General features: G+C 52.6%; 1 protein-coding gene across 16 annotated transcripts; it reads left to right on the forward strand.

Annotated features, from left to right (window-relative positions):
- Nucleotides 1-1,815: 1,815 nt before the first annotated feature.
- UPP1 (uridine phosphorylase 1) lies at nucleotides 1,816-26,179 on the forward strand. 16 transcript variants are annotated; one of them, XM_082692771.1, is made up of 10 exons: nucleotides 2,056-2,160; nucleotides 7,992-8,062; nucleotides 8,656-8,811; nucleotides 16,315-16,379; nucleotides 19,999-20,116; nucleotides 22,487-22,645; nucleotides 23,009-23,123; nucleotides 24,857-25,066; nucleotides 25,269-25,415; nucleotides 25,872-26,179. In XM_082692771.1, exons 4-10 carry the CDS (start codon nucleotides 16,336-16,338, stop codon nucleotides 26,018-26,020), a joined length of 942 nt encoding a protein of 313 aa, XP_082548897.1. In that variant the 5' UTR covers nucleotides 2,056-2,160; nucleotides 7,992-8,062; nucleotides 8,656-8,811; nucleotides 16,315-16,335; the 3' UTR covers nucleotides 26,021-26,179. The 16 variants fall into 16 exon arrangements, with proteins under 16 accessions (XP_082548888.1, XP_082548897.1, XP_082548896.1 ...); XM_082692777.1 differs by lacking the exons at nucleotides 2,056-2,160; nucleotides 8,656-8,811 and adding exons at nucleotides 2,240-2,270; nucleotides 6,943-7,082 and having other exon boundaries at nucleotides 7,941-8,062; XM_082692776.1 differs by lacking the exons at nucleotides 2,056-2,160; nucleotides 8,656-8,811 and adding exons at nucleotides 2,277-2,324; nucleotides 6,943-7,082 and having other exon boundaries at nucleotides 7,941-8,062.

Below are 26,179 nucleotides of genomic sequence, written 5' to 3' on the forward strand. Positions count from 1 at the left end.
TGCTACTCTAGTTCTGCAAAATGTTCGCATTGGGGGAAACGGGGTAAAGGGCACAAGACATCCTTCTGTTTTACTCCTTACAGCTCTATCTTAGTCATTCGAGCTGCTGTAGCAAAAGCATCACAGCCTAAGAGACTAATACTCAACAGAAACTTGTTGGGGGTATCATTCCCAACTGATAGACCTAGATCGAGCTCAGGTGGGCTCCAGTGACTTACAGAAAGCCAGGGGCTGGCAGGCGTCATGGCCCCAACAGTGGAGTGATTTTCCAGGAGGCAAAGGTCACTATGGGCTGGGCACCAGTTAATAAAGGAAATTTTGGGATTCCTGGATGGACTGGGGGAGAATTCCTAGGTGAGGTAACCGCTCAGAGCCAAACAGTCAGGTGGGAGGGTGTGTGGAACACTGAGACCCTGCAGAGCTGTGTGACAGCAGAGGGGCAGGCGACAGTGTGGGCATGTGGTTATATCTGCCTCTGGGGCCCCAGGCGGGACAATTCCCAGACGTCCTGGCTTTCCTGCCAGGAAGGTCCCTTCCCAGCGTGAGAGACTGCAGATGCTTTTCCTTCTCCATTCCTCCTCATCGACAACCTAAACAACGGCTGTGACCCACGACACAGTTTCACGGCCTGCTGGCAGTCTGGAAACCACCATTCTCCGATCTTTGACATTTCTGCCTGCTGTCTGAATGCAGGAGAGCAGCTGAGATGGAAAGGGAGAAGTGGCTGGTCCCTAGCCGTGGGGTGTGGCACCAAGCCAGGAAGAGCCTCAGTTAACAGCTCCACACTACTCTCAGCTCCTTCTGGGAGCGCTTGAATCAAGCGAACTTAGTCCTCCGTGCTGGTCAGCCAGACAGGAGTGGTCATTATTCTCCAGTGGCTCTCGTGGTGTCACTTGCTTGTGTGTGAGGCCACTCGGAGCACTTGTCCGCAGATGTCCCAGGCCCTTGGGGCTGGCCCTGCGGGGGTGAGGGCCTGTGTGTCCTTGGCATCTCCGCCTGGAGCGGTTCCTGGAGGTGGCCCGCTGGTGGGCGGGGCTTTCAGGTATGGTTTAGAAATGGCCACAGTGGCCTTTTCAGTCTGTCCCATTCCTGAGGGGTCAGTTTGACAAACATGTCTTTGGTATTCGATTTGCCAGTTCATGGGCTGCCTCTTAGAAATGGAAGACAAAGTCCTGAGTGCAGGAGGTCATGGGGTCCCGGGTGGGCACATCTCAGGAGGTGCTCAGGTGCCAAGCTCCCGGGTGGGGTGCTGGGTGCCTGTCCCAGGCACCTGCCCAGTGGCGCGGGTTCGCCTGCAGTATTGGCCTGCTGCCAGGTCCTGCAGTCTCAGCCGGCGACTGACTGAGTCATTTCCCTCTCTGCGCCAGCATCTCCTGGCTTTCTCGTTACTAGCGAGCTCCCGGTATCCAGAGGGTCCCAGAAAAAAGCCCCAGAGAAGGGGCTGGAGAGATCAAGGGACCGCAGCAGACATGGCCCAGCCCCCTTTCCCTGACACCCCCGCTCCCCACCGGGCCCAGGGCTGGTTCCACCTGTTTTTTCTTTCCAGTGGCTCTGGAGCTGGGGGTGCGGCCCCCGCAGGCCCTCAAAACCACCTGCTGCATCCCCCTCTAGTCCAGCGGTGGGGGGGGGGGCTACTTGGCACCAGCCTGCATCCAATGGGAGGCCACCTCCGTCTCCGTCTCCCTCACCTGCAGCCAATGAGAGGCCACCTCCACCATCACCTGCGGCCAATGAGAGACCACCTCCGGCTCATTTTTCCTCCAAAGAACGTTCGTTCAAAGCTCCTCCCGACACCCCCCCCCCTTCCTCCGGGAGAGGGTACTCTCTACTCTGTTCGCGCCGCAGTTTGCCTATGGTGCGCAGACTTGGCTTGCCACGATGGCAGTTTGCCTGCGCTTTCCAGGAGAGGCCCATCCGCGGCTGGATAACCTCGGCTGTTTACTGTATTAAGGCTGACAAGAGGTTTTCTGCGTGGTGGAGCGGCTTAATGAGTAACAGGGATGTCTCCGCTGACGCACCACCCCACCCGCCACAAGAGGAAGGAACTTTGGGCGGAGTTGGGGTCAGCCTTCCCGGAACGGGGCAGGGAGGGGACAGCAGCGGGCCGGACTCAGAGCGCAGACCCAGATCCGAAATTGACCTCGCCGGTACCTAGCGCAGGTGAGTGGTCCACGCCGGGCTTGGGGTTCCGCTTTCGGGAACCATGCTTTCGTGTCACCTGCTGGGGAGGTGACTCAGCCTTTGGCTGGGAAGGACGTGTGGGTAGCAGGGTGCGCGGGGAGTTCCAGCAGGGTGCGGGGAGGATGAACAGGGTGCGGGGAGAGGTAGGGAGAAGATGGGACGAGGGGAATATACCGCGAAGGCGTGCGCGGAGGGTGTCGCCGAAGCACCGCGCGCGGGGAGGATGAGCAGGGCGCGCAAGGAGGACGAGCGGAGCGCAGGGAGGACGAGCAGCGTGCGGGGAGTGTGGGGGGAAAGTGCAGGGAGGGGAGTATAAGGCGAGGCGGTTCGGGGAAAGTGCGCCGGGAGCAGCGCGCGCGGGGAGAGGAGTACAGGGAGAGGGTGCGCAGGACGTATGAGCTGGGCGCTTGTGGAGCTGGGTGCGGGGTTGGTGAAGAGCAGATTCAAGGAGCGGCGTACTTGGAGAGGGCTGGGGGGAGGATGCGCCGGGAGCTGGGCGCCCAGAGGGTGCGTGGGGAGAATGTTCTGGGAGAGGGATGGGGGTGCGTTTGGGATTAGCGCAGGGAGAGCGCTTACGGTGTGCTGCGCGGGGCCGAGAAAGATGCGCTTCCTGACCCCACCACAGCTGTCCCGCTCCCGGACCGCCAGCCTGCGCAGAGCGCAGCCGATGTAGCCTCTGGTGGTGGTGGACAGAGTGGGGACTGGCTTCTCCGAAGACCAAACCAGAGAACACCTAGAACTACCCCCTTTTCTTTGGGGGTGGTAAGTAAAGTTACTATTTGGAGGATGGTTTTTGCTCTTTAAAATTTGTTTTTAAATTTTGGGGTAGGTTTGAGGAGCCCATTGGCTTTATTTGGTCACTCACCAGTGCAGCCGTGTCCCGTCCAGCAAGCAGAAATGAGGTGCGGGGAGCTGGGAAGGGAAGACTTTTACAGGCAGCAAGGGGAGGAGTTGGGGGCCTGAGGGTGGGGGCAGAGGGACCTGACCAGACCAGATGAAAGTTCCTGTGAAAAGAAAGGGTTTCTGGGCAAGGTCATCCTTCTCTGGGGGAGGGGCAGGAGTCTGTCACTGTTGTGACCAGGTGATCGCAGGTGGACTGGTTAAAGGTCACATTTCTGAGAGGCGGATGGGTTAAAACTGTCAAAAGTTCGGGAAGAACAGCGTAAAGCCTCTGATTCACCAGAGTAGCAATTAGTAAGTTTATCCTGCGCACCAGGAGGAGACAGTCTGCAAATGGAGGTGCTCAAAGGAGCAGGGACCCCGGGGGGCTTAAAGGTAGGTTGGGTTCTAGCGCAGCTGGGAGTCAGCCGCTTTTCTTCACGGGGCGTCGCTGCAAAGTTAGCATCTTAACCCGTAGGGAATTGGTCCCGGTTACATCACCGAGGACCAGTCATCATCAGTCATCTCTGGGGAAGCTCACTTTCCCTCTCGATTTCCAGAGGCTTAAGGAAGAAGTGGTTGGGGTCGAGGGTCAAGCTAGTCTTGCAAAAGAAAACTTGGTATGACTAACCCTTTCTTCTGCTTGGATTTTTTTTTTTTTTTTTTTTTTTTTTTTTGAGGCTGGTCTCCCATTTGGTTTCAATTTAACGGATATTAGGTCTTGGTTTGCTGCCCTGGGGCAAGTGAGTTCATTTTGGACTCCTTTTCTTCCCTCTCCTCTCCTCTCTTCTCCTCTCCCCTCCGCTCCCCTCCTCCCTCCCTTTCCCTCTTGGTCTCCCCTTCCTCTCCCCTCCCCCTCTTCCTCCCTTCCTTTCCTCTTTCTTTTCTTTCTTTCCCAAACCTGGGGAGCACCAGTGGATGGCAGCACGCATTGGGCCAGCGCTGAACCAGTTTTAGAGTATGACACTGTGATCCGTCTGTCCGGCAGGTGCGAAGAGAAACCACAGTCAAAAATGACAGGGTAGAGATGGAACTGGCACGGGGAGTGTGTCCTTTCACAGTTTGTATCTCTGATAAACCGTCCAGTGGCCTGGGAGCGCCCATTGGAGAGACATTGCGCAGCCTCACAGGCTGTCCATAGATCTGTCTCCCTTCCAGGGCAGGGCTTGGCTGGGTGACCTGCCTGATGACTCAGGTCTCTGGCAGCAGTCTCCCTGGCTGGCTTGGAACGGGCATCCAGGCCAGAGCTCAGCCTGGCACCCGCACCCTGCACCCTGAACCCCTCACCCAGCTGCCCTCTTCAATGGGGAGTGACCTAGAAATGCAAAAATCTGGAGAGCTGGGCTACTTGGAAGGCCACTGAGGGAAGCAGTCTTCAGGTTGCCAGATCCTCCCCTTCCTAGCACTCCCGCTCCTCCTCTACCCTGCCCAGCCCTGCTCAGCTAGGCTCAGCCAATCTGCCCTTTTCCTCCCGTTTTTGGAGGCCAGGTTTCTAGCTCTTTCCACATAAACTTCATGATCCCACAAATCACATTCTTAGCTCCAGGGCTTTCCACACCTCTGGGCACTGCATAATGTTTTAGTTATAAATAATAATAAATTAGCTTTTTACCTGGGCTTTTGTCCAAGAGGACTTTGTTTTCTTTGGTGATCATAAAATTAATACAAACTCATTATTAAGAAAATGAAACTAGGGGTGTCTGGCTGGTTCTGTCCATGGACAGTGTGACTTTTTTTTTTTTTTTTAAGATTTTATTTATTTATTTGCCAGAGAGAAACACAGCGAGAGAGGGAACACAAGCAGGGGCAGAGGGAGAGGGAGAAGCAGGCTCCTCGCCAAGCAGGCAGCCAGATGTGGGTCTCTATTCCACTGGCGTCATGACCTGAGCTGAAGGCAGACACTTAATGAATGAGTCGCCCAGATGCCCCGAGAGTGTGACTCTTGATCGGCCCTGTGTGTGAGCCCCGAGCTGGGTGTAGAGATTACTTAAATAAAAACTTAATAAAAAGATATAACAGATTTATATATAAGATATGTATATTTTATATATATGATATATATAAATCTTATATATAAGATATATAAGAATATATATAAGAAATACATATTTATATATATAAGCACAAATATAAAACAGGAAGTGAAACTTTCAGCTTTTCCTACTCTGTAAAGATAAACACTGACCGTTTTCCCCCCTCTCTCACTCCCATATGTACAGACGGACATACTCATTTGCTTTTGAACTGTGTTCATTCAAAAACGTTTTATAGGGGCGCCTGGGTGGCTTAGTCGGTTAAGCATCTGCCTTGGGCTCAGGTCAGGGTCCCAGCATGCTGCGATCGAACCCATGTCGAGGTCCCCAGCTCCCTGGTCAAGGGGGAGTGTGCTCCTCCCCCTGCTCCTTGCTCTCTTTCTCTCTCAAATAAATAAAATCTTTAAAACAATGTTTTATAAACATTTATATACACTGAGTGTTTTTTACACCGAGTGTAAATTATCTGATTTTTAGTTTTATGGGTTACAACTTAAAACAACCCCAAGGAAACCAACATCAGCTACAGGGTTTGTATTTTTACAAGTTGTATGGGGCAGCAGTTGGATGGGGAACCCCGGAGGCTCACAGCGGAGGCTCTTCCCCAGGGACCCTGAGAGCCAGACCCAAGTCTGAATTTCTCTGAGCGGCTGCACCCCCATGGCAGGTTGTAGGGACACCTTCCCATTGTGTAGAGAAGCACATGGGGTCCTGGGGAGGAAGGAGGAGACTGTTCTTGGGGAAGTGGATGCGTTCTGCCCTGGGGGAGAAGGTGGAGGACCCCGGGGCAGTGTTGGAAGCAGTGCTGCCTCTACTGGCCTCTGGGCTGGTACCCTCCTGGGGTGCAGGTCCCATGTCACTCACGCTGGGCTGTGGAAGAACTGTCTGCTCTCCATGGAAGCTCCCTCCCTCAGGACAGAGGGACACCAGGGACAACCCTCATCTAGGGCCGATGATGCTCAAAGATTAGACTTTTGAAACACAGCTTTGGGTCAGTGTGTCCTTCTGCACTGACGGGATATTTCCCTGGTCACCCTCTTGCTCCCTTGCTTGCTGGCCCTCTCATGTCCTTGGCTCCCCTCAATTGTTGGTTCTGGCAATTTGCCTTTGACCCTGAATTCCCACCCACCATGTTTCTCCCCAGCGAACTTTATTTCTCACTTTTCAAACCCGCTTCTTGAAGACATGTCAAGCTTTATTTCCCCCATGGGGTGACTCCCACAACTGCCTTGTGCTAAACCATGGTGTCTCGAGTGAAACAGCCTGCCTTAGCCCCATGCCTAGTCGGGGACAGTGTCATCTTGGCTAGACCCAGGTATCCCCGCCAACCTCATCCCAGTACCACCTTCCAGTCAATCCTTCAGATTTCATCTTTGGGATCCAGAATGTACCCCACTTTTCTGTTCTTAGCACATCTCTGCTCAGGCTCTGTGTCCCTCCAGCTGTCCTGGAATCATGTGTTGAGGAGAAAAACTTCTATCCTCTTAGATGAAGTTCTTGGGGGCTGCAAATTAAAATGACAAAAGACAGAGTAGCAAGAGAAAAGATGGATTTTTATTTGTGTCTACAAAGGGAGTTAAAAAAATTGTGGCTTGGTGAGGTGGTTAGAATGTGGGGGCTTCTTTACCATCTGAATAGGGTGTGGGGGGTGCAGAGGGACACTTCTGGGAGAACAAATGGCTTCTAGGGGAGTGCAGAAAAGCAACTTAGGGAAACAAAGTACTTTGGAAAGATTTTTTTTTTTTCCCTCAGGAAAATAGGATAGTGACAGTGTCTGTTCAGGTTTTTCTCAGAGAAGAGATTATGGTTGCTCTCTGGGAGCTAATTCTTAACAATTGTGTTCTTTTAGGAGGCTCTACCTGTAGGCAGATAAGGGATTTCAGGAGCTCAAATCTCTGTCCTTCCCCAGCTCTTACCTTTCAGAGCCACCCCCCTGCCCCCACCTTGGGACATACTGTCTGAGCACTTCGCCTTTGACCTTTCCCCAAGGTCAGTGACTGAGTCACTCACTGACTCAGGTCAGTGTCAGGCCAAGCTTAGCCCTTTCTGGCATCTTAGGGAGAGTTAATGCCTTTTCTAGGGATGTTGGTAAATGCATGAAGCTTATCCCCAGTGAGCTAAAAGCACCGTGTAGTGTAAGCACGTCTGTCTATGCACCTTGCTTTGCACCAGCAGCCTTGTTGGTGGGGGATAAGGAGGGAGCAGGTCACCCGAGCCTTTCACGGATGGACAGTGTGGCAGCGGACTAACTCAGGGACCGCGTTTTGCCAAGTTGGCATCTCTGGGCTGCACGGGAAACAGGAAGTGGAATGGGCACCAGGGTTCATTCTGAGATGCCCAGACTGGAAGTCCTGTTTTCTACCAATGTTTTCTACCAACGTTTCTGCCAACGTTTTCTACCAATGTTTTCTACCAAGCACATATTGTTGGGGAAGGCGTTATTTGTATCATCTGTGCAAGGGGAAATGTCTGGGGTGTGTGATAATTTTAAATCAGCTGAACCATTGAAACAAATCTGCCCTAAATCCTACCCATGACCTCTCTTGGTTAGATTGCCCTGGAGGGGTGTTTGGAAGCCCCCATCACCCATTTCCTCTGAGCACCCGGCCCTCCCACAGAAGCTCCCTCCTCTGGCCCAACACCTTTTGTCTGTGATCTAAGTTGTAAGGGGGAGCTAAGTGGGCCTTGGCGGATGCTGGGGGCAGTGGACCCTGCAAACGGGGCTCCTCCTCTTTTTCTACACTAAACCCCAGCGGGGCAAACAGGACTACAGGGCTGACAAGCCGAGTTCCTGAATCCTCTGAAGGTTGGAAGAACACAATGTAACTTTGCTCATTTTTTGCCAAGCGGGAAACCTGTTTGGAAATACATTTTTACCTCTTTGCTTCTCACCACCAGGGGCTGCTTTTCCAAGAACCAACACCTGCTTCACCATTGCCGGTTCACCCGTGGCCACTGGAAGACGCTAGGTGAGTGGGCAGCTACCCACAAGGGCCGATGGGCTCCGAGTTTCCACCCCTGCTCGTCCCGAAAAGTGAAGCACCTCCTTTATCTCCTGGCTTCAACCTTTGTGCAGGTGGGGGTCGTGGGGGGCACTGGTAGAATGTGCCCCTTGGAGAGGGAAATGCATCTTTGGTCCTTAAGCCCGGACTGGCCATGCCGGCATTGTCTGTGCATTAGCAGGGATCTTTCTGTTTATAACATTGCTGAAGTCTGGGGTTTTCTCAGTCCCAAGCTGGTTCAATCTTTTACTGAGTGCAGGACAGGGTCAGTTTTGGGGAGGCTCACAGCCTAGAAGGGATGCCAAGGGAAGCGGGCCAGGCAGACTCAGGAAGCACTGAGCCCGGGGGCTGTGCAGGGCAGGGACTGGGCAGGGAGATGTTTCCTCTGCTTTAGAGACAAGAAGAGCAAGCACGTGTGGGCTGCGGCACTTTCTCTCTATGTCAGACAGGATGCTTTCTCTGAAGCTTCGTTTCCTTTTTTGGATTCTGTCTGCTGCCCCCTGGGAAGGCACGGTCTAACTTGGTCTAACTCTTCCTCTTTCGCTCCTGGTGCCCTGCAGAAGAAAAATTAGCCTCCTGGAGGGTGCTCATTGTTTAGGAGGAAGGGGCTTCTGTGAGCAGTACTGCTCTCACTGGGGCGTGCTGATTGCCGGCCAGCTGTGGCCCTGCTGATGCTGCTGTGACACCCCAAGGCCCCCTCAGATCTCTTTGGAGACGTGAGAGCCCACAGAGAGGGATGGCAGGAGGGGTGGGCCCCAGTGGGCAGCCCAGGGCCAGTCCCTGCAGGGCCCTGCTGATGGTTGCACTTCCTGGAAGCCAGACTTGGACAGAAGCCTGGCTGTCTGTGTGAATTTGTGTGATCAGTGCTGTGCTTACTTACCTGGAATCAGGGCCAAAGATTCTAATCACCCATGACAATTTGGACACACATCTGGGTTTCCTACTGCTAATTCTGCAACATCCCAGTGCAGCTCATGTTGGACACCATCTGCCTGGAGGCCCAGTCAGACCCACAGGTCCCGGGTCGGTCCCCCAGCACAGCCCTCCCTGATGCCAGCTCCACGTCCAGGCTGTCACCTGGGTTCTGAGTGACCAGCCACAGACCAGACGTTCCCACAGCTCCTCCCTGTCTTGATGAAGTTGTTGGAGTGGCTCACAGAACTCAGGGACACAGTTTACTCCCTGCATCATTGGTTTGTTATCAAAGGAACAGAAGAGCTGCCCTGACAGGGTCTGGGAAGAGGGCGTGGGGCTCCCATGTCCCCCCAGGGCCCACGGTCCCCTCATCACCAGCTGCTTACCAACCCGGGAGATCTCCAGATAAGGGATTTCAGGGGTCCTTTTGGGTTTTCATGGGGGTTTTGTTACATGGGCGTGTTTGATGAGTCATTGGTCATTAGTGATTGATTCAATCTGCAACCCACCCTAGAGGGGGGGTGTGGGGCTGAAACTGCCAACCTCCAACCACGTGATCTTTGGTTTCCCTGGCAACCAGCCCCTATCCTTAGGCAGTTTCCCACTATCACATCATTAACAAGAGACATCTTCCTGCTCTCAACTCCTAGGAAATGTCAAAGGTGTTAGGAGCTCCAGGCAGGAGAGAGGATGAGGACCCAGAGCTGTTGACCCTGGAACAGCCAGGATCTGAGCTGGGCAGTTCCGCTCATATGCGGATTTCTTTTGATAAATACACAAAGTGCTATCGATGTATTTTCTCTTGCTTATGATACTTTAACATTTTCTTTTCTCCAGCTGCGTCGTAAGAGTATGGTATAAAATATATATAACAGGGCGCCTGGGTGGCTCAGTGGGTTAAGCCTCTGCCTTCGGCTCAGGTCATGATCTCAGGGTCCTGGGATTGAGTCCCGCATCGGGCTCTCTGCTCAGCGGGGAGCCTGCTTCCCCCTCTCTCTCTCTCTCTGCCTGCCTCTGCCTCCTTGTGATCTCTCTCTGTCAAATAAATAAATAAAATCTTTAAAAAAAATAAAATAAAATACATATAACATACAAAATAATGCACTCACCACGCGCTTCTGTTTCCCGGAAGGCTTTCCGTCAGCGACACGCTGTTAGTAGTAGTCACGTTTTTGAGGAGTCAAACGTCAGAAGCACCAGGCGGATTCCCACTGGAGGGGGGTGTCCGCTCTCCCAACCCTCCGACTCTTGGCTTCAGCTTGGTCATGATCTTAGGGTCCTGAGATCCAGCCCCGTGTGGGACTCCACGCTCAGCGGGGAGTCTGTTTGACTCCTCCTTCTGCCCCTCCTCCCCCTCAGATAAATTAATCAATACATCTAAAAAAAAAAAAAAAAAAAAGAAGGTAAACCTGACAGTTACTTTACCAGTAACAGGTGGAGGTGTATTAGGGAGCAAAAGAAAATTAGTACCCTGGGCCAGTCCCCGAGGACAGAGGACAAGCATGCCTTTCAGGGAGAACAGGGTCAGGGGATGAGGAAAGCTTCTCTTTCTCAGGCTGGGGCAGTAGAGCAGCGTCACAGGCAAGGTCATGTCCATGTCAGCTCCCATCTGCCTTGTCCTGCTGGGTCTTCGGTGGATCTCGAGCGTTGCGCTTCCCGGGACCATCTCAGAGAGAGAGTCCGGGGGTTCCCAAGCAGGCAGATCTGAGATGCAGAACGAGTAAGGACTGTGCCTTTGACAGATGTGTTTGCAGGGTCTCCGCACAAGTTGCCACTTGTCTCCATAACACCCTTAGTGTGTTGGAGCGCCTCTGAGGTTTGAGGGTGGTGTGCACAACAGAAGTGTTGTAAAACCAGCCAGACTTGCTGAAGCACCTGACTGGTAAGATGGTCTTCCCCGGGCACAGTGTAGGCTCGTCTGTCCTTACAGCGTCGTAGCCACAGAAGAGGTGTTGGCCTGTCCACAGTGCAAGGCTTCGATCCAGTAGGGAAACGTACAAACCATGACTGAAACAGGTTTGTATCCGTGACATGGAGGGATCTGGGTGCAGTCCGTTGGCCAAACCTCATGTGGTCCATTAGGCAGGACGGGTATGTTTCTCGGGATTATATTTTGGAGAAGTGGGATAAACAGGGTCCCCGTCAATATTGGTTCATTAACGCTGTCCTTTTCACAGTAAACCAGTGGTTTAACATGTATGGTTGTAAGTACTGGGAATTTAAAATTTCTGGTAAGTCCTGCTTGTTACTTGGTCTAAACTCCAATTCTCTGTTTTATCAAACCAATAGTTATTAGATTTCCAATACTGATTTAACGTTTCTGGGGCCAATTGTTGGGGATCTCTGGTCCATTTTTCCTAATTGTCATTTGGAAAAGCATCTCTTTGGAATATGACAGAGGTCTGGCTGTTGGACTCCTTCTGGGCAACATTGGGGTGGAAATATCAATGGGGTGGTGTCCTTGGGCCTCCAGGGAGTTGACTCTAGAATGCCCCAAAACCTTAGCAGTAGCTCGAGCCTCAGCAAAAACATGGCGCCTAATAAATGTTGGGCCTAGGAGTCATTTTTAATCTTATCCCCAATGAAGGTAAGAAAACCTGTTGCCCCATTACCAAGTCCAGAGCTTCCTTCCCAAAAGGCATAGTGACTGTCAGCATGAATGTTTGTGGTTTTGCCCATGACTAAAACACAGCTCAGGTAAGGGCGTATAAGTCACCGTTTGGGTGGGAGAAGCCAGAGTTAAAGGTCCTGCCTGAGCGACTCCCAGGGATTTGCAACAGCAAACCCAGCACGATATCTCATCCCTTAAATAAGAAACCATCAGGAAACCGTGAAAAGTCTGCACTGGTTAGAGCAGGTCCCTGGAAATGGTTATCAGGAGTCACCAGGTGATCTGACCACATGAAGTGTCCTGGCGGGGGGTGGGGGGTAATTCTGGAAGGAGGGGAGAAAGACGAGACTCCTGGGACCAGAAAGAGTTATTATTGTAAGAAGAACAGTTACCAGGAGGGTGTCGTAGGGGGTGAGGTGACTGGCTGAAAAGTCTTTAAAAAAAAAATAGATAAAAGATTTTATTTATTTGAGAGAGAGAAAGAGAGATGAGATAGTGACAGCATGAGTGAGGAGGAGAGGGAGAGGGAGAAACAGACTCCCCACTGAGCAGGGAGCCTGACGCGGAGCTCCATCCCAGGGCCTTGGATCATGACCTGAGCCCCCCAGGAGTCCCCTGGCTAAAAAGGCTTGAATGTCAGGAGAATTTATCAGGGCTTCTGTGTGGGGTACAGGTAGGGTGATGATTTCTGCAGTGGCCTTAACTAAGAGGGCAGTAACAGGAATGGCCCTGAGGCCAGGGGTATGGCCCCCACCCACAGGGCCTAATTTTTGGCCTTGGTGCCATGGTGGTCCCTGTGTTTTTGGAGGTGAGCACTCCAAGGGTACCCCCTTCCTGGAGGGAAAAAGGCTGTTGATAAATAGGATGTCTGAGGGCAGAGCATTTGGTTAGACCTTCTTTAAAGTCTCCAAGACCATGTCGTCTGCCTCTTTCCAAATAATAGGGTCAAGTCTGTCCTTTTTTTAGTAAAGATTATGCAGACTGAGCCATGAGGGACAAGTGTGGAATCCAGTGTGGAAAATAGCCAGCCAGCCCTGATTGGCGGTTTTGGGAAATTCAGGAAGCCTTCGAGTCTGCCTGGGTCCCCATCAAGTCATCTTTCGGAGACCAGGTACCATAAATACTGAGCCTGGCTTGGTGGAAACTGCAACTTTTCTTTGGAGACCGTAGGTCCCTTTCAGGTCAGAAGTTTGACAGGGGACACTGCCTCCCTGTGAACATGTCTGGTAAGGGAGCGGAAGAGCAAATTCTCTACACATTGTAACCAAGTCCAGCCTGTCGAAAACTTTGTGTCATCCAAGCCAGCCTTTGAAGGAACCTCGGGGTCACCCTGGGTCATGACTACCGGGGTGTCCTGCTGTTCTTCCCAAGTGAAGGCAGAAAGACACGGGCTATCCTTACCGACCGGAGTTCTAACCAAGCACCCCCCAGGCCAGTTACCATGGAAACTTTGTTTGCAGTGGGAGTGGGTGCCAGCAGCACGTAGGGGTTAGGAACAGCAGGGGCCTGAGGGGTCCCGCTCAGGGACCTGGACAAAGGTCCATCCCTGGCCATTGGGTTTCCTCCCAGGTAAAGTGGGGTTGTGACAGGGACTGGTACAGGGGATCGTGAGGCCCTGAGCCTCGAAATTCTCTGTTACGGGCTTGAGGCCCTGAAGGACTTCTGTATTTTTAGGGCATTGATAATTCTAGGGAGAGGTTTTGAGCTATCTAGCTGAATCTTGGGAGCTGCGCTGTGGATTTTACCAATATCAGCTGAGGATTTTGCCCAAAAAGAGGGTGTTAGTTGATCCAGTAGAAATAAATGATGGGTGTTCCCAGACTCTGCGATGGTCCCGCCAGAGACAGAGCAGATAAGACATCAGAGCATCATCTAACCCCCTGGTTGGCTACTTTGATCGCTGCTGTCAGATTCTAGAATTATCTTCCCCTTCAGCGAGAAAGGAAATCTGACATGACACTTTTGTAAGGAATCCCAGCCGAGGGAGTAGGGGCGGAGGGACTGAGTAGAAAAGAGCGTGTACCCCTCCGAGGGAATGGGTTCAGAGGCGGGAACCTGCTGAGGTCGGTGGGAGATCCCCACCGTTTGAAGCATTTGTCCCTCCCAGGGGCTGCTCTGCTGCGGTGGGGCTGGGCATTGAGCATGTAGGTCCTGAGTCACTAAGGAGGGAGATGCATTCTGAATCTGGAGAGTGGTTTTCCTGAGTTCCTTAAAGAGCCCCAGCCCTGGGGATGAATCGGAGGTTGAAGAGCTTAAATCTTGAAGGGTCCTTCCTCCGTTGTCCCCGTCCCGGGCAAGTGACAGCAGAAACCAGGCTTTTTGCCAGGGGCCTTCTCCAGATGGATGTGAACATTGGGCATTTCGTGGCCTTTCCTGCAGGTGACTCAGCTAGGGTGTGAGCAAGCTGGCTTGCCAGGGTCATCGAATCTGTTTCCCATCTATCCTGGGCCTTTTAACAAAAAGTAAAAGATCCCACATCAGCCCACTCATGAACACAGAGTTAAAAGGAAGACTGGAATTTTCGTTAAAGTCAGTTTGGAGTTGGTCGTAACTTCGGGAACGGATCCTTCGGGCATCTGTGTGCAAGCCTGAGGTCTGCGCCAAGCCATTGTGAGGGCTCGGGGACGATGTCCAGCGAGCGTTCCAGCATCTCGCCAAGATTCGGGGTCTGTTTGTCTAAAATCCCACTCAGGATGTTCCCACTGGGATGGTTTCATCCAAGGCTTGGGCTGGCCCTCAGCCAGAAGCCAGTGGACCATGTGCTACCAAGCCCAGAAACCCTGTGGGTCAGGCTGAGTTGCTGTTAAAATTTTCAGCCAACCCATGGGGGGCCTCGGGCACTTCAGGGAACCTCTTTACCTCAAAGAGGTTCAGCCTTAGTCCAGGGAACTTAGAAAAGTGGGGGGTATGTGTACATCCCCAGAAGACCTAGCTTCGAAGGAACGGGGGTTTTGATAGGTTCGGGAGAGGAGGGAGCAGAGGGAGTGTCAGAGGAAAAGAGGGTTTGACAGAAGGATGACAAGGCTAGGGGTGAAGGTAGGGCAGAAGGCTCCAGGGCCTGAGGGCAAGATGGCGGCCTTGCCTCTGTGGACAGAGAAATGGGGGAGGGAAAGGTCTCAGAAGACCCCCCTTTCTCCTTTTTATTTTTATTTTTTTTTTATATTTTAAGATTTATTTGAGAGAGAGAGAGAGAGAGAGAGACACTAGGGGCAGAAACAGAGGGACAAGCAGATTCCAGGCTGAGTGCAGAGCCCGACTTCGGGGCTCGATCTCACGACCCTGAGATCATGACCTGAGCCGAAATCAAGAGTCAGTCCCTCAACTAACCCAGCTACCCAGGCGTCCCCCTTTTCCCCTTTTTAATTGTTTGTTTGCCTCATTTAGTTTACAAACTGTATTTTAGAGAGAGGCAATTCTAGATTCTGATAGCTCTTGGAAGCTTCAAAGTACAAATTGTAGAAGGAATCTCATTTCGTTTTGTCAATTTTAGGACCGTGGTTGTCCAATTCAGCTTTGAGAAAATTAAACTTGGGGAGATGGGAACTTCTCCATGGTGGCCATTGGGAGTCTGAATTACTACTGGTTAAGTCAGTCTGATTTTTAATAAACCTGTGTGCTGAGGGACCATCATTTCTAAACCTAATGCTGGCCGCAGTTCCAGTGGTGGGGGGAAGGGGGAGCCTCCGCAAAGCATTTTGATGACTGGGATCCCATTTCTTTGAGGCTTTTCAGGAACAGCCTGGTTCCAGAAGCAACAGCCGCACCGTTTCAGGAAGGGCGGCCCAATCCCAAACAGAACTCAGACCCAAGGTCAATGTGCTTCCATCAGACACCGTCAGAATGAGACTGAAGGCCAAATGAATGTTCTCAGACCTGCTTAAAAAAATAATAAAATAAAATAAAAACAATGCCAAGGCCTTGGTAAATCCGGAACAGAGCCTGAAGGGCTTGAGCACAAAGCATGGGGCTCCAAATGCAGGAGAACACTCATCTCCAACCCCAGCGTCGGTGAGAAAGCAGTGGGCCCAGCAGCCCCGTGGCTCAGGGACCTGTCTGCTCACCAGCCCCCACGTCTCCTCCAGCTCCCACCTCTGATCACCAAGTCACATTAACCCTAGAAAGAGTCGCGGCCACATACTTTACCAGCAGCTGATGGCTTTATTGGGAATGAAAGCGAATTCTAATTCAGGACACAGCGGCCGTTGAAACCAAGGAGAGGCATGATTTGTAAGGAGGAGAAGGGGTTCGTTGGGAGACTGTTAGGGACTGAAGCCCATCAGAGTAAGCTGGGGGTTGGAAGCGTTGCGGCTTCTCATTTTCTCTGGGTTTCAGAATTTGCTAAAAATGGTCAGTGACCACCTGCGGGGCACCAGGGGGGCTCAGTCGGTGAAGCATCTGCCTTGGGCTCAGGTCACCATCCCGGAGTCCTGGGATTGAGTCCCGCATCAGGCTCCCTGCTCAGCGGGGAGCCTGCTTGTCCTCCTGCCTCTCTCCACTGCGCACTCTCTCTCTCTCTTACATATATAAATAAAATCTTGAACAAATAAAAGGAAAAGTCTCTCCAGATCCTGAAGATGTATTCCTACTTTCAGTTCGACGCTGCCCCGTTCCAGTAGTTTTGCCAAAGAAACTGTGAGATTTTGTATGTGCCTGGGTGTATTCTGAAATAGTACTCCGTGTTGTTTTCTCCTAGGCTCCTGCCTCCGTTGAGACAATGGCTTCCTCGGGGTCCCAGACAAAGAAAGGCAACAATCACAGGTGAGGCTCTAGCCGGCAGTGGACCAGGTTGCATTTTGGGGGTTATTGCAATTACTTGGTGACACACATTTTCCCAGGGGGAACCATACAGGAACATACTTGATTCTCCAGATGGTGACTGGGGCCCAGCAGGAGAGGTCCTGAGGCCCCGACGCTGCGAGGTCTCTACGGGGCAGGACTCTCTTGTGCAACACAGCCCTGCTGTCTCCCAGCTCTGTCGGGGTTCTGAATCTTAAATTCTTTCTTCGCGGTTTTCCAGAACTCCGCCCCTGGATGCTGCGGCCCAGCTCACAGGTGTACCTGTGGTATTTGTGCGAGGTGGGCCACGGGAGAATTCCTGCCTTCATTCTGATTCCAACATTGGCTTTGAATCCAGTGGAATTTTGGTTCCCTCGCTCCCCACCCCTCGTGTCCCCCACCTGTGCTGCAGGGGATTGGCTGGCCCTGTTGGCTTCCTCCTCGACAACCCCGGGGTTGTATGTGGCCCTCACGGAACCCTGGGCTCCTGGGCCGTCTCTTGGGGAAGGATGTTCAGGCATTCCCCATGTCCTCCTTGGGCCTCCCTGGACTCCCACGTGGTGGAGATCCCGCACGGACCCCTATCCCTCCCTGGAGGCTGGGACGGCCGTTCTCACATTTCGGGCTGCCCGAGCTGCCCCGTGGACCGGGCAATGGAGAGTTTTAACCGTTCCAAGTCACTGCAACCCAAACTCCCCTGTCCCCTTTCCAGGCCCCTCGGATGCTGGTAGAGGGGTGGGGTTGAAATGAGGCTGAGAAGGGAGGGTGAAGCATCAGGGGCTTGGACGGGGCTCAGCTGCACTCCCCCTGCCCTGCGCTCCCTCACCGCTGCCATCACCAACCCCTGGCTTCTTGCTGTCCCCCCTGGCTAAGAGGCAGGTGTGGTGTTGGGAGCTCAAAGGCCAGCTCAGGGATGCAGCCTCTTGTGAAAAAGTCTAAGTTTTTCAAGATTTCATTTAATTTTAGAGAGAGAAAGTGTGGGGGGAGGGGCAGAGAGAGAATGAATCTTGGGCTGACTCCCTGCTGAACGTGGAGCCTAACCTAGGCTCTGCCGCCCAACCCTGAGATCATGATCAGAGCAGAAACCAAGAGTCAGACACTCAACCGACTGAGCCCCCAGGAACCCCTCCTTTTTTCTTTTTGGAAAGATACTAATCTTGAAAGTGAGCCTCTAGGGTGGGGATAGTGCCAGCTCCCAGCTTCTGGCTGCTTGTGACCTTTCAGTGCAGAAGTACTCACTGGCCCGGAATTAGTAACATTGTGTCTGTGGCGAGGTCAGCGCCTCCTGCCCCCCCCAGGTGCTGCTCTGTCCTCCTTGTGCCCAGCGCAGGGCCCCCTGTGGGTCCCTGCCTCCCTCCCTGCCCCAGACTCCCGCCCTCCTCTCTTCTAGTCCTGGAGCTCCTGTCCCCATCCTGCACCAATTGTCACTCATTTCTCATTTCCGTTCCAAAGTAGGTATTCCAGGAGTATTTGTGAAATGAATACAGTGACAGCATCAAGCAAGCTAAAGTCACTGGAAACTGTATCTAGAATAGAGAACCAGGTTTTCAAATAAGGTCTTTGATGTGTTACTTTAGAACCTTTCCAGAAGTCCACTGAAAGCTGTTCTGGTTTCTTGGGCTACGTGCCCAGTTACTGTGTTTGAAAACCAGTGCTGTTCATCAGTTCGAGCCTGTTTCCTTCCCCTTCTCTAACTGGAATCAGAGAGCGAAAAGAAGTTGAAATATGTTGAAATACGTGGCAGAGTTGTCGCAATCACGTCCTGTTTTGTCAGCTCTGACTCCTGCCTGTCCACCCGCGCTCATTCCCCGCTGTGCTCACGACATCCAGAAAGGGTGTAGGACCCACCCATGTCAGCAATACTGTCACTAGAGGATCTTACAACATAAGGTGTGAGGTCAGAGCTTTCCTTGCAGCTGCGGGGAGTATGGAAGTGGATGAAGAGGCTGAGAGCCACCCAGACCCCAAACCCCAAACCCCAGACTGACTCTGGGCTGCTGGTGAGCAAGCCAGATCCTGTCCTTCCCCGGCCCCCTAGCTTGCAGAAGTCACCGGTGCTCACTTGGGTGGCATGTATACTGCTCTGACTACAGCTTACTGCTGTTTTCCCTGCCACATCTCCAGCACCTCGGAGCAGACCTGGTCTTGAGGGTCTGGGGCAGGGCTGGTACTCTGAGTGGGTGGGGACTCGTGACTGACTTGCCAGCAGTTTACAGATGACTTGCTTTCCAGGGAAATCACCCCTGTTGTCGCCCCTGTGGCAAAAATTAAAAAGAAAGAAAAAGAAAGAAAGAAAGAAAGGAAGAAAGGAAGGAAGGAAGGGAAGGAAAGGAAATTGGTATTATGGCTATCCAGAGCACCTGTTTGGTTGGGGAATATGTGTTTCCAGTTAGATTTTGAAATATTAGACATACCTGCTGAACACTCCCCCAACTCCCCCCTGCAAAGGAAGTGGTTGCTGCCCTGGGGGCCTGAGTCACAGGAACGTCATGCCGAGGAGGCCTGCCGTGTCCTTGCTTCCAAGTCACAGGCAGCTGCGAGCTGCTTCTCTTGTATCTTTTCTTTCTTTTTGTACAGAGTTAGATCGAGGAGAAAACAGATCCATGGGTTCTGGACAGAAAGTCAGGCTCAGAAAGAAGAACGAGAAGGTCCAGAGTACGCTGACTCAGGGATCCATGTGTGTCGCTGCACCCCTGGGGCCTGGCGGGCCAGGGTTTTGGGGAGCACTGCTGCCCATGGGAGTCAGGCAGGCGTAGATGTCAAAGGAGGTGTGTGTAAGGTTGGCAAGCTGGGTATGCAGTGTAGACCAGTACACTTGCTTGTGCAAATAACATTTTATTGGAACACAACCCCACTTGCCCTCATGTGAAAACAGCTGCGTTGAATCATGACAAGACCCCTTGTGACCTGCAAAACTAAAAATATTTACTATCTGGCATTTTATAAAAAATGTTTGCTGACCCCTGTTCTAGGCCAGCAGTGTGCTGTCCGGTAGAAATAATAACAGGAGTCGCACACCTTTTCAAGTGGAAAGTGAAAACCACTGAAAAGATTACCAAAGTGGAAAGATGTCTTATCTCATTTTGCATTTCCTTTCTAAAGTAGATGCTTCACTAGACATCACTCAGAAGCACTGGCTAATGCAATAAGGCAAGAAAAATTAAATACAAGGTGTACAGATAGGAAACGTTATCTCTGGAAGGGAAAACTAGAGGCACTTCTTTTTCCATCCGTATTTCCTATGTGAATGTATTATTTTCAAAATAAAGCCAGGGTCATGTGTTGAATGAACTGGGGTTGAGCAGCAACTGGCTGTACTCTTTCTCTGGGGTGATTTAACGTCTTGATCTTTGTACTTTCCTGTGCTCTTTTGAGCTCTTTCTGATGAGCCTCTAAGCAGGGGCCCCGGGTGTGAGGGAAGGGATATGGGGGAGGAGGAGGGGGCAGAATGGAGACAGGGAAGGGAGAGCATTTGTGGTTCATGGCAGCCCAGCTCACCCCACTACATGCTACATGCGTCTCGCTGACACAGGGCACTTCTATTATGGCAGCCGCTGGGCGCTTGTGCTCCATCAACCTTTCACCTTCCTGTTTTATATAGTGACCACCTCGTACAGCCCACCAACCCAAATATAGCAGCAATGAAAGAAGACGTCCTCTACCATTTCAGTCTCAGCACCAGCACACATGACTTCCCTGCAATGTTCGGAGATGTGAAGGTAAAAAGCAAGGCTTTGATCTTGGGGTTTGCCTTAAGGTCAGCCTCCTCGTGGATGACATGGGTGGACTTGGTGACAGCGGACTGGATCATCAAGTTATACATTCACCAAGGGGTCCCTTGGCTGGCTTGCGACTCTTGATCTCAGGGTCATGAGTTCGAGCCCCAGGTTGGGTGTGGAGATAATGTAAAAATAAAATCTTTAAAAAAAAAAAGTTTTATCTTCACCAGATTTTTGCAAATTGTTACTTTTAAAATATATAAACTCATGAGTGAAAGGTAGAAGTTCTGTATATTGGTCCCTAAGTAATATCTTACAAGTTCAGTGTATAATGGAAACCACACACAACACATTTCCTAATGCTCCACTGAGAGAAGAGGGAAAAGGGGACACAGAACATTCTGTAGAGGAGCAAGGGATAATGAGTATTACATGTGTCTTCTTGAGATTTGCTGTGCTCACTTATCCTTCTAGTCCTTCCCCTGCCCCTTCCCCAGAGTCCTGAGTTCCTCGGGGCTGGTTTATCCTGGCCCAGGATGTTTGGAATGTCTGATCCCTGTGGCTACAGATGGACTCATGTTTAGATTCAAAATCAAAACAACCGATGGCTCAGAAATTCCTTGCTGCTCTTTGGGGTCTGTCCCAGCAGCGGCCGTGTTCATTTCAAACCATGAGACAACTCCCCGTGTGTTCTTCTTTTATAAGAAGGATTTGATCTGATGACTTATGCTAGTAGTATTCTGCGAATTGAAGTATTAATATACAGTCTGATATTAGATTCAGGCCCATAATATAGCGATTCAGCAGTTGTGTGCTCCGTGCTTACTAGGATAATGTGATCATCTGTGACCAAACAATGTTATCACCGTCCTGTTGAGTACCTTCCCTACACTGTACTTTTATCTTCTTTTGCAACTGAAAATTTATGTCTCTTAATTCCCTTATCTCTTTCACTTTTCCACAGACCCTTTCCCCTCAGGCAACCACCGGTTTGGTGGGGGGAGGGAGAAAGAGAGAGCAGGACTAAATCCCAGGACCCTGAGATCAGGACTCGAGTAGAAGGCAGATTCTGCCTAAGGACTGAGCCACCCAGGCAGCCCTGCATATAATTTCCTGTTTAGTGTTTTCATTTTCCTTGGGTAAATGCCCAGTAGTAGAATTACTAGATCATATGGTATTTCTAGTTTTAATTTTTTCAGGATCCTCCATAGTGTTTTCCAGAACGACTGCACTAGTGTGCATTCCCAGCAACAGTACCCGGGCTCCCCTTTCTCCCCATCCTCACCAACACCTGCTGTTTCATCTGTTGTTGATTTTGGCCATTCTGACGGGTGTGAGGTGGCATCTAACTGTGATGTGTTTGTAGTTCCCCAATTCCAAGTCATGTGGAGCATCTTTTCATGTGCCTGTTCCCATTGGAATGTCTTCTTTGGAGAAATGTCTCTTCAGGTCATTTTAAAAAATCAGATTATTTGGTTTATTTTGCTGTTGAGTTGTGTAGGTCTGTTGTACATTTTTGGATAGTGACTCGCACATGTCATATGCAGACATCGTCTCCCACTCAGTAGCTTTGTCATTATGTCGATGGTTTCCTTGGCTGTGATTGTGGTCTTAATTTATATGATTTCCATGCATTAGAATTTAACCTATAATTTTTTCTAGGCTATGGAAACATTGTTTGTCATGTTTAGAGATGAGTCATTCTTTCATCCTCAAACTCCTTGAAACTGGCTTATATACCTTTCCCCTGTGGGCAAAACACAATGAAAAATAAGTTTTTGTACGTAGTGCTTTGCATAAGAAAGGTTTTCTGTCCCTGAGAGCCGACCACCCATGTGAGAGCTCCCAATTCCCCAGCCCCCACCGGGCTCCTGGCTGTTTCTATGCCATAGCTGTCTGGTTCTTGGATGGCTGGGGAGGTGTTGGTTAGAAGCCCATTTTGCAGAGGGGCTGTAGGGTCCTGATCGCACAGTGAGGAGCCTGCGTCATTTTATTCCAGACCTAGGCTTCCTCCAGGATGCCGACCGAGCTGTACACAGGATGGACAGGGACTGGGCACGCATGGGTCTGGTTTTCCTGGATAGTGTGGGACGGATTCCACAGGGGGTTGTGCATGGAGCCGTGATCCCATGAGCCGGTCAGTACCTCTCAGACTGGGTGAACATCAAAATCACCAGCGTCTGAGTCACTCACAGAAGCACCCACCATGGGGATCCCCAGACATGGTAGCTCTGGCCTTGGGCCAGGGACCTTCCTTTCCAGCAACATCTAGGTGACATTGATGTTAGTCGGGGGCCCTTGTTGGAGGGAGCCCTGCTTTGAAGACGTGCACTGTGCCTGGACTAATGGGGCTCTGTTTTCTGGCTGCAGTTCGTGTGTATTGGGGGAAGCCCTACCCGGATGGAGGCCTTCACCAAATACATGGCCAAGGAGCTGGGCCTCGACCACCCAGGTGCAGAGTATCCTAACATCTGCGGGGGGACGGACCGCTATGCCATGTTCAAAGTGGGCCCTGTGCTGTCTGTCAGCGTGAGTACCTGACCTGGTGCGGGGCTTGGGCCTCAGGCTTGGCCAGCCCCCCCACCTGCCCTCTGCACCCATGGGCCGGGTCCCCTCAACGTCTGTGTCCTCTGTCAGAGTGGGCACAGCAAGCAGCCGTCCAGAGCACTCCGGGGTGCAGAGACGGTGTTCGGTTCCAGGTGACGGGAGCAGGCTGTTGCTTCCCCACTGAGCCTTACGGGGCGGCGGCTTGAGTCACCGCCGTGTGACCTGTGTGCAGGCTTTGGCATGTCCCAAAGTCACATTTGGAAGTCTGTCTTCTCTGACTGCCAGTTGGACGGGCCAAGAGGCGCCCCTACCCTGATGTAACATGGCATCTCTCCCCGGTTCCAGCACGGTATCGGCATCCCGTCCACCTCCGTCATGCTGCACGAGCTCATCAAGCTGCTGTACCACGCCCGCTGCTCCAACGTCACCATCATCCGCATTGGCACATCCGGCGGCATCGGTAAGTGTGCCGAGGGCCTCCCCCTGGGGCCAGCATCCCGCACGCGAGGACCCGAAACCCTCCTGTGGGAGGCCCCATGCAGGGCGGGCTTAGGGACTCGACGTATGATCAGGAAGCAGGAAAAGAAGCTTGTTCTGTTATTTTCGCCCAGCCGCTTGTCCCAACCCTCCCCCAGAAACAGGTCACAGAATGTTGCTGGGCCCGCCTTGCAGGGCCTCGTCCTCCTGGGGTGATGTGCTCGGAGCCTCCTTGTCTGCCTGCCTCGCTCCCTTCTAACCGCTTCTCTGCCTTTCTCCTGTCCTCTGCGCTTCCCTATTCCTGCAAGGATTCGAACCACCGTAGGAGAAAACCAACAGGAAAATCACAGAGAGAGATGGAACACAAAGTTAAGTGTCCTTCAGTTGCCTAAAGGGTCCCCAGGCTGATCTCTGAGCATGCTTTGTTTGTCACTGAAAGCCACAGAGAGAGGTACAGAGGACCGGATGTGGGGCACATTTGCTTTCAGTAAGCTGCAGGCTCTCTGACTTTGACATTCCCGCCCTGGGGTTGGAGCTGCCCGAGAGAGGAGCCTGCAGTAGCCTCCCTGTCACCCGTTCCCCCTTGGAGGGGCTCGCACGCCCCAGCTTGAGGGCGATGCAGACAGCAGAAGGGGCGAGAACTCCCCGGGCTTATGAGGGAAGGAGGGCCAGCAGCCGAGCGCTTTGCAGGGTCAGCCCCAGGGTGGGAGCAGAACACTGACCAGAACAGGGATCAGAACAGCACAGGAAAGAAAGTCCAGATAAATACTCAGGGAGCACAACATGCTTTGTAACATTTCATGGAAACAGCCGAGGTGGGGGGCTCCAGAATGATCCCCCGGCTTCCTCCTCCCTCCTTCCTCCGTGTTGAAGAAACCCAACTTCCCATTCAGGTAAGTATCCAGAAAGCCTCACGGTCAATCCCAAACAACGGTATCACAGGATCAAAGACTAGGAGTAGAGCGATGTCCCTACAAACGCGAAAATGCCCCGGGAGGGGCATTTGCCCAGCAAACTTGGGAAGTGGAACCCTAGCATGGCCGGGATCAGAGAGAGAGAGGATGGGCTGGAGTCAGGAGGTGCTGGAGCTGGGTTTGGGGTGCACAGGGGTTCCTTTTTTAAAAAAATGTATTTTATTTATTTACTTGGCAGAGAGAAAGAACAGGAGCAGGAGGGTGAGGGACAGAGAGAGGGGGAGAAGCAGATTTCCCACTGAGCAGGGAGCCTGACAGGGGATTCAATCCCAGGACCCTGGGATCAGGACCTGAACCCAAGGCAGACACTTAACCACGGAGCCATGCAGGTGCCCTGGACAGGGGTTTCCTTGGACTATTCTACCTCTGTAGTTATTTGAAATCTTAAATAATGAAAAAACACTAAGCGGGGACCAGGTGAGGGCATGGCGGTCAGCTGAGTGGTGGCGTGCCAGTTACAATCCGCAAGGACTGGAGGACTCGGAACATGTAACGGGGACGGGGGCCCCGGCAGTCTCGTTCTCGCCCTTTTCTCTTCTGTATTCTCCACGGCCCTCACGCGTGACTTCCATCATCAGAAAACAAGAATTTGATATAGAATGTGCATCCCGAGCGGTTTCCTTTTACAACCTGACTGGGTGTCCCGCGTTGTGGGGTATAGACGGGTCATTTTCCTTTCTGCGCGCTCTGCCGTGCCCTCCCCGTCTGCCCTGTGTGCCCACGACACTGCTTCTCTCTTCAGGTCTGAAGCCTGGCTCCGTGGTCATCACCCAGCAGGCGGTGGACGCCTCCTTCAAGCCGGTGTTCGAGCAGATGGTGCTGGGGAAGCCCGTGGTTCAGAGGACGCGTCTGGACGAGAAGGTGGCGCAGGAGCTCATGCAGTGCGCTTTAGAACTGCTCACGTTCCCCACGGTCCTGGGGAATACCATGTGCACCTCAGATTTCTATGAAGGTGAGGGGGGGTGGTCTCCGTCCTGCCCGGGGCTCCCGTCTCTTCCGCGTTTCCTCGGTGCCTAGAGGGTGCTGTGTAGGAGTGTGCAGGGCCGGGAGGGGTCCGAAGTGGGTAGCACCATCTTGGCATGCAGTAGGTGCATACTATGTGCCAGTGGTGAGCACACCCGGGTCAGCGTTGGCGCATCTCCACGTGTCTTCAGGGCAAGGCCGTCTGGACGGCGCTCTCTGCTCCTACACGGAGCAGGACAAGCAGAAGTACTTGAAGGAGGCCCAGGCGGCGGGCGTCTGCAACATCGAGATGGAGTCCTCGGTCGTGGCCGCCATATGTGGCGCGTGTAACATCCCAGGTAGGCCAGCGTGCTGTCACCGGGGTCCCTCGTGCACGGCGCAGCCCCCAGGCCCCCGTCCAAGTCCTCCTCCCACCCTCTCACCCACCGCCCCCCGCCCGCCGGCAGCACCGGCTTTCCTTGAGGCAAAAGAAAGACCCACCTGGGCTCCGGTCAGGGACGTGGCCGTGAACCTGCTCTCAGAGCGCCTGAAGGTTCTGACTTGGGGTTAGTCCGCCCCCACGTTCCCAGGCTCCCCTGCAGCATCCAGCGCGGCCTTCCAGAATTCCAGGACGCTGGGCTTTCGAGGGCCTTGCTCGGGAGCTGCTTTAGGAGGTGGCGGCTGGGAGGGATTGGGGCGCGGGGGGGGGGGCAGCAGGGCAGACGTGCGGGACGGCCGAGCGGACACGGCGTCTGCCCTAGGGAATGGGGTGAGGAAGCCGGAGCTTGGCCATGATGCGGGGTTTGCTTCTGCAGTGGCCGTGGTGTGTGTCACTCTGCTCGACCGCCTGGAGGGCGACCAGGTCAGCAGCCCCCACGAGGTGCTGGTTGAGTACCAGGAGCGACCACAGCGCCTGGTGAGCCACTTCATCAAGAAGCGCCTGGCCGCCGCCCAGAGCCCCTGAGGCTCGGAAGGTGCAGGTCGTCGTGGCCGCAAACAGTCACTGTCGAGCACCGGGCTGGCTCAGTCCTGAGAGCCGGGGACATGGGAGAGCTGTGGGGTCCCGAGTTTGAGCCCTGCACTGGGCCTAGATGTTACTTAAATAAATAAACTTAAAAAGAAA

The sequence above is a fragment of the Mustela nivalis genome (genome assembly GCF_964662115.1).
Source record: "Mustela nivalis genome assembly, chromosome: 12".
Taxonomy (NCBI): Eukaryota; Metazoa; Chordata; class Mammalia; order Carnivora; family Mustelidae; genus Mustela; species Mustela nivalis.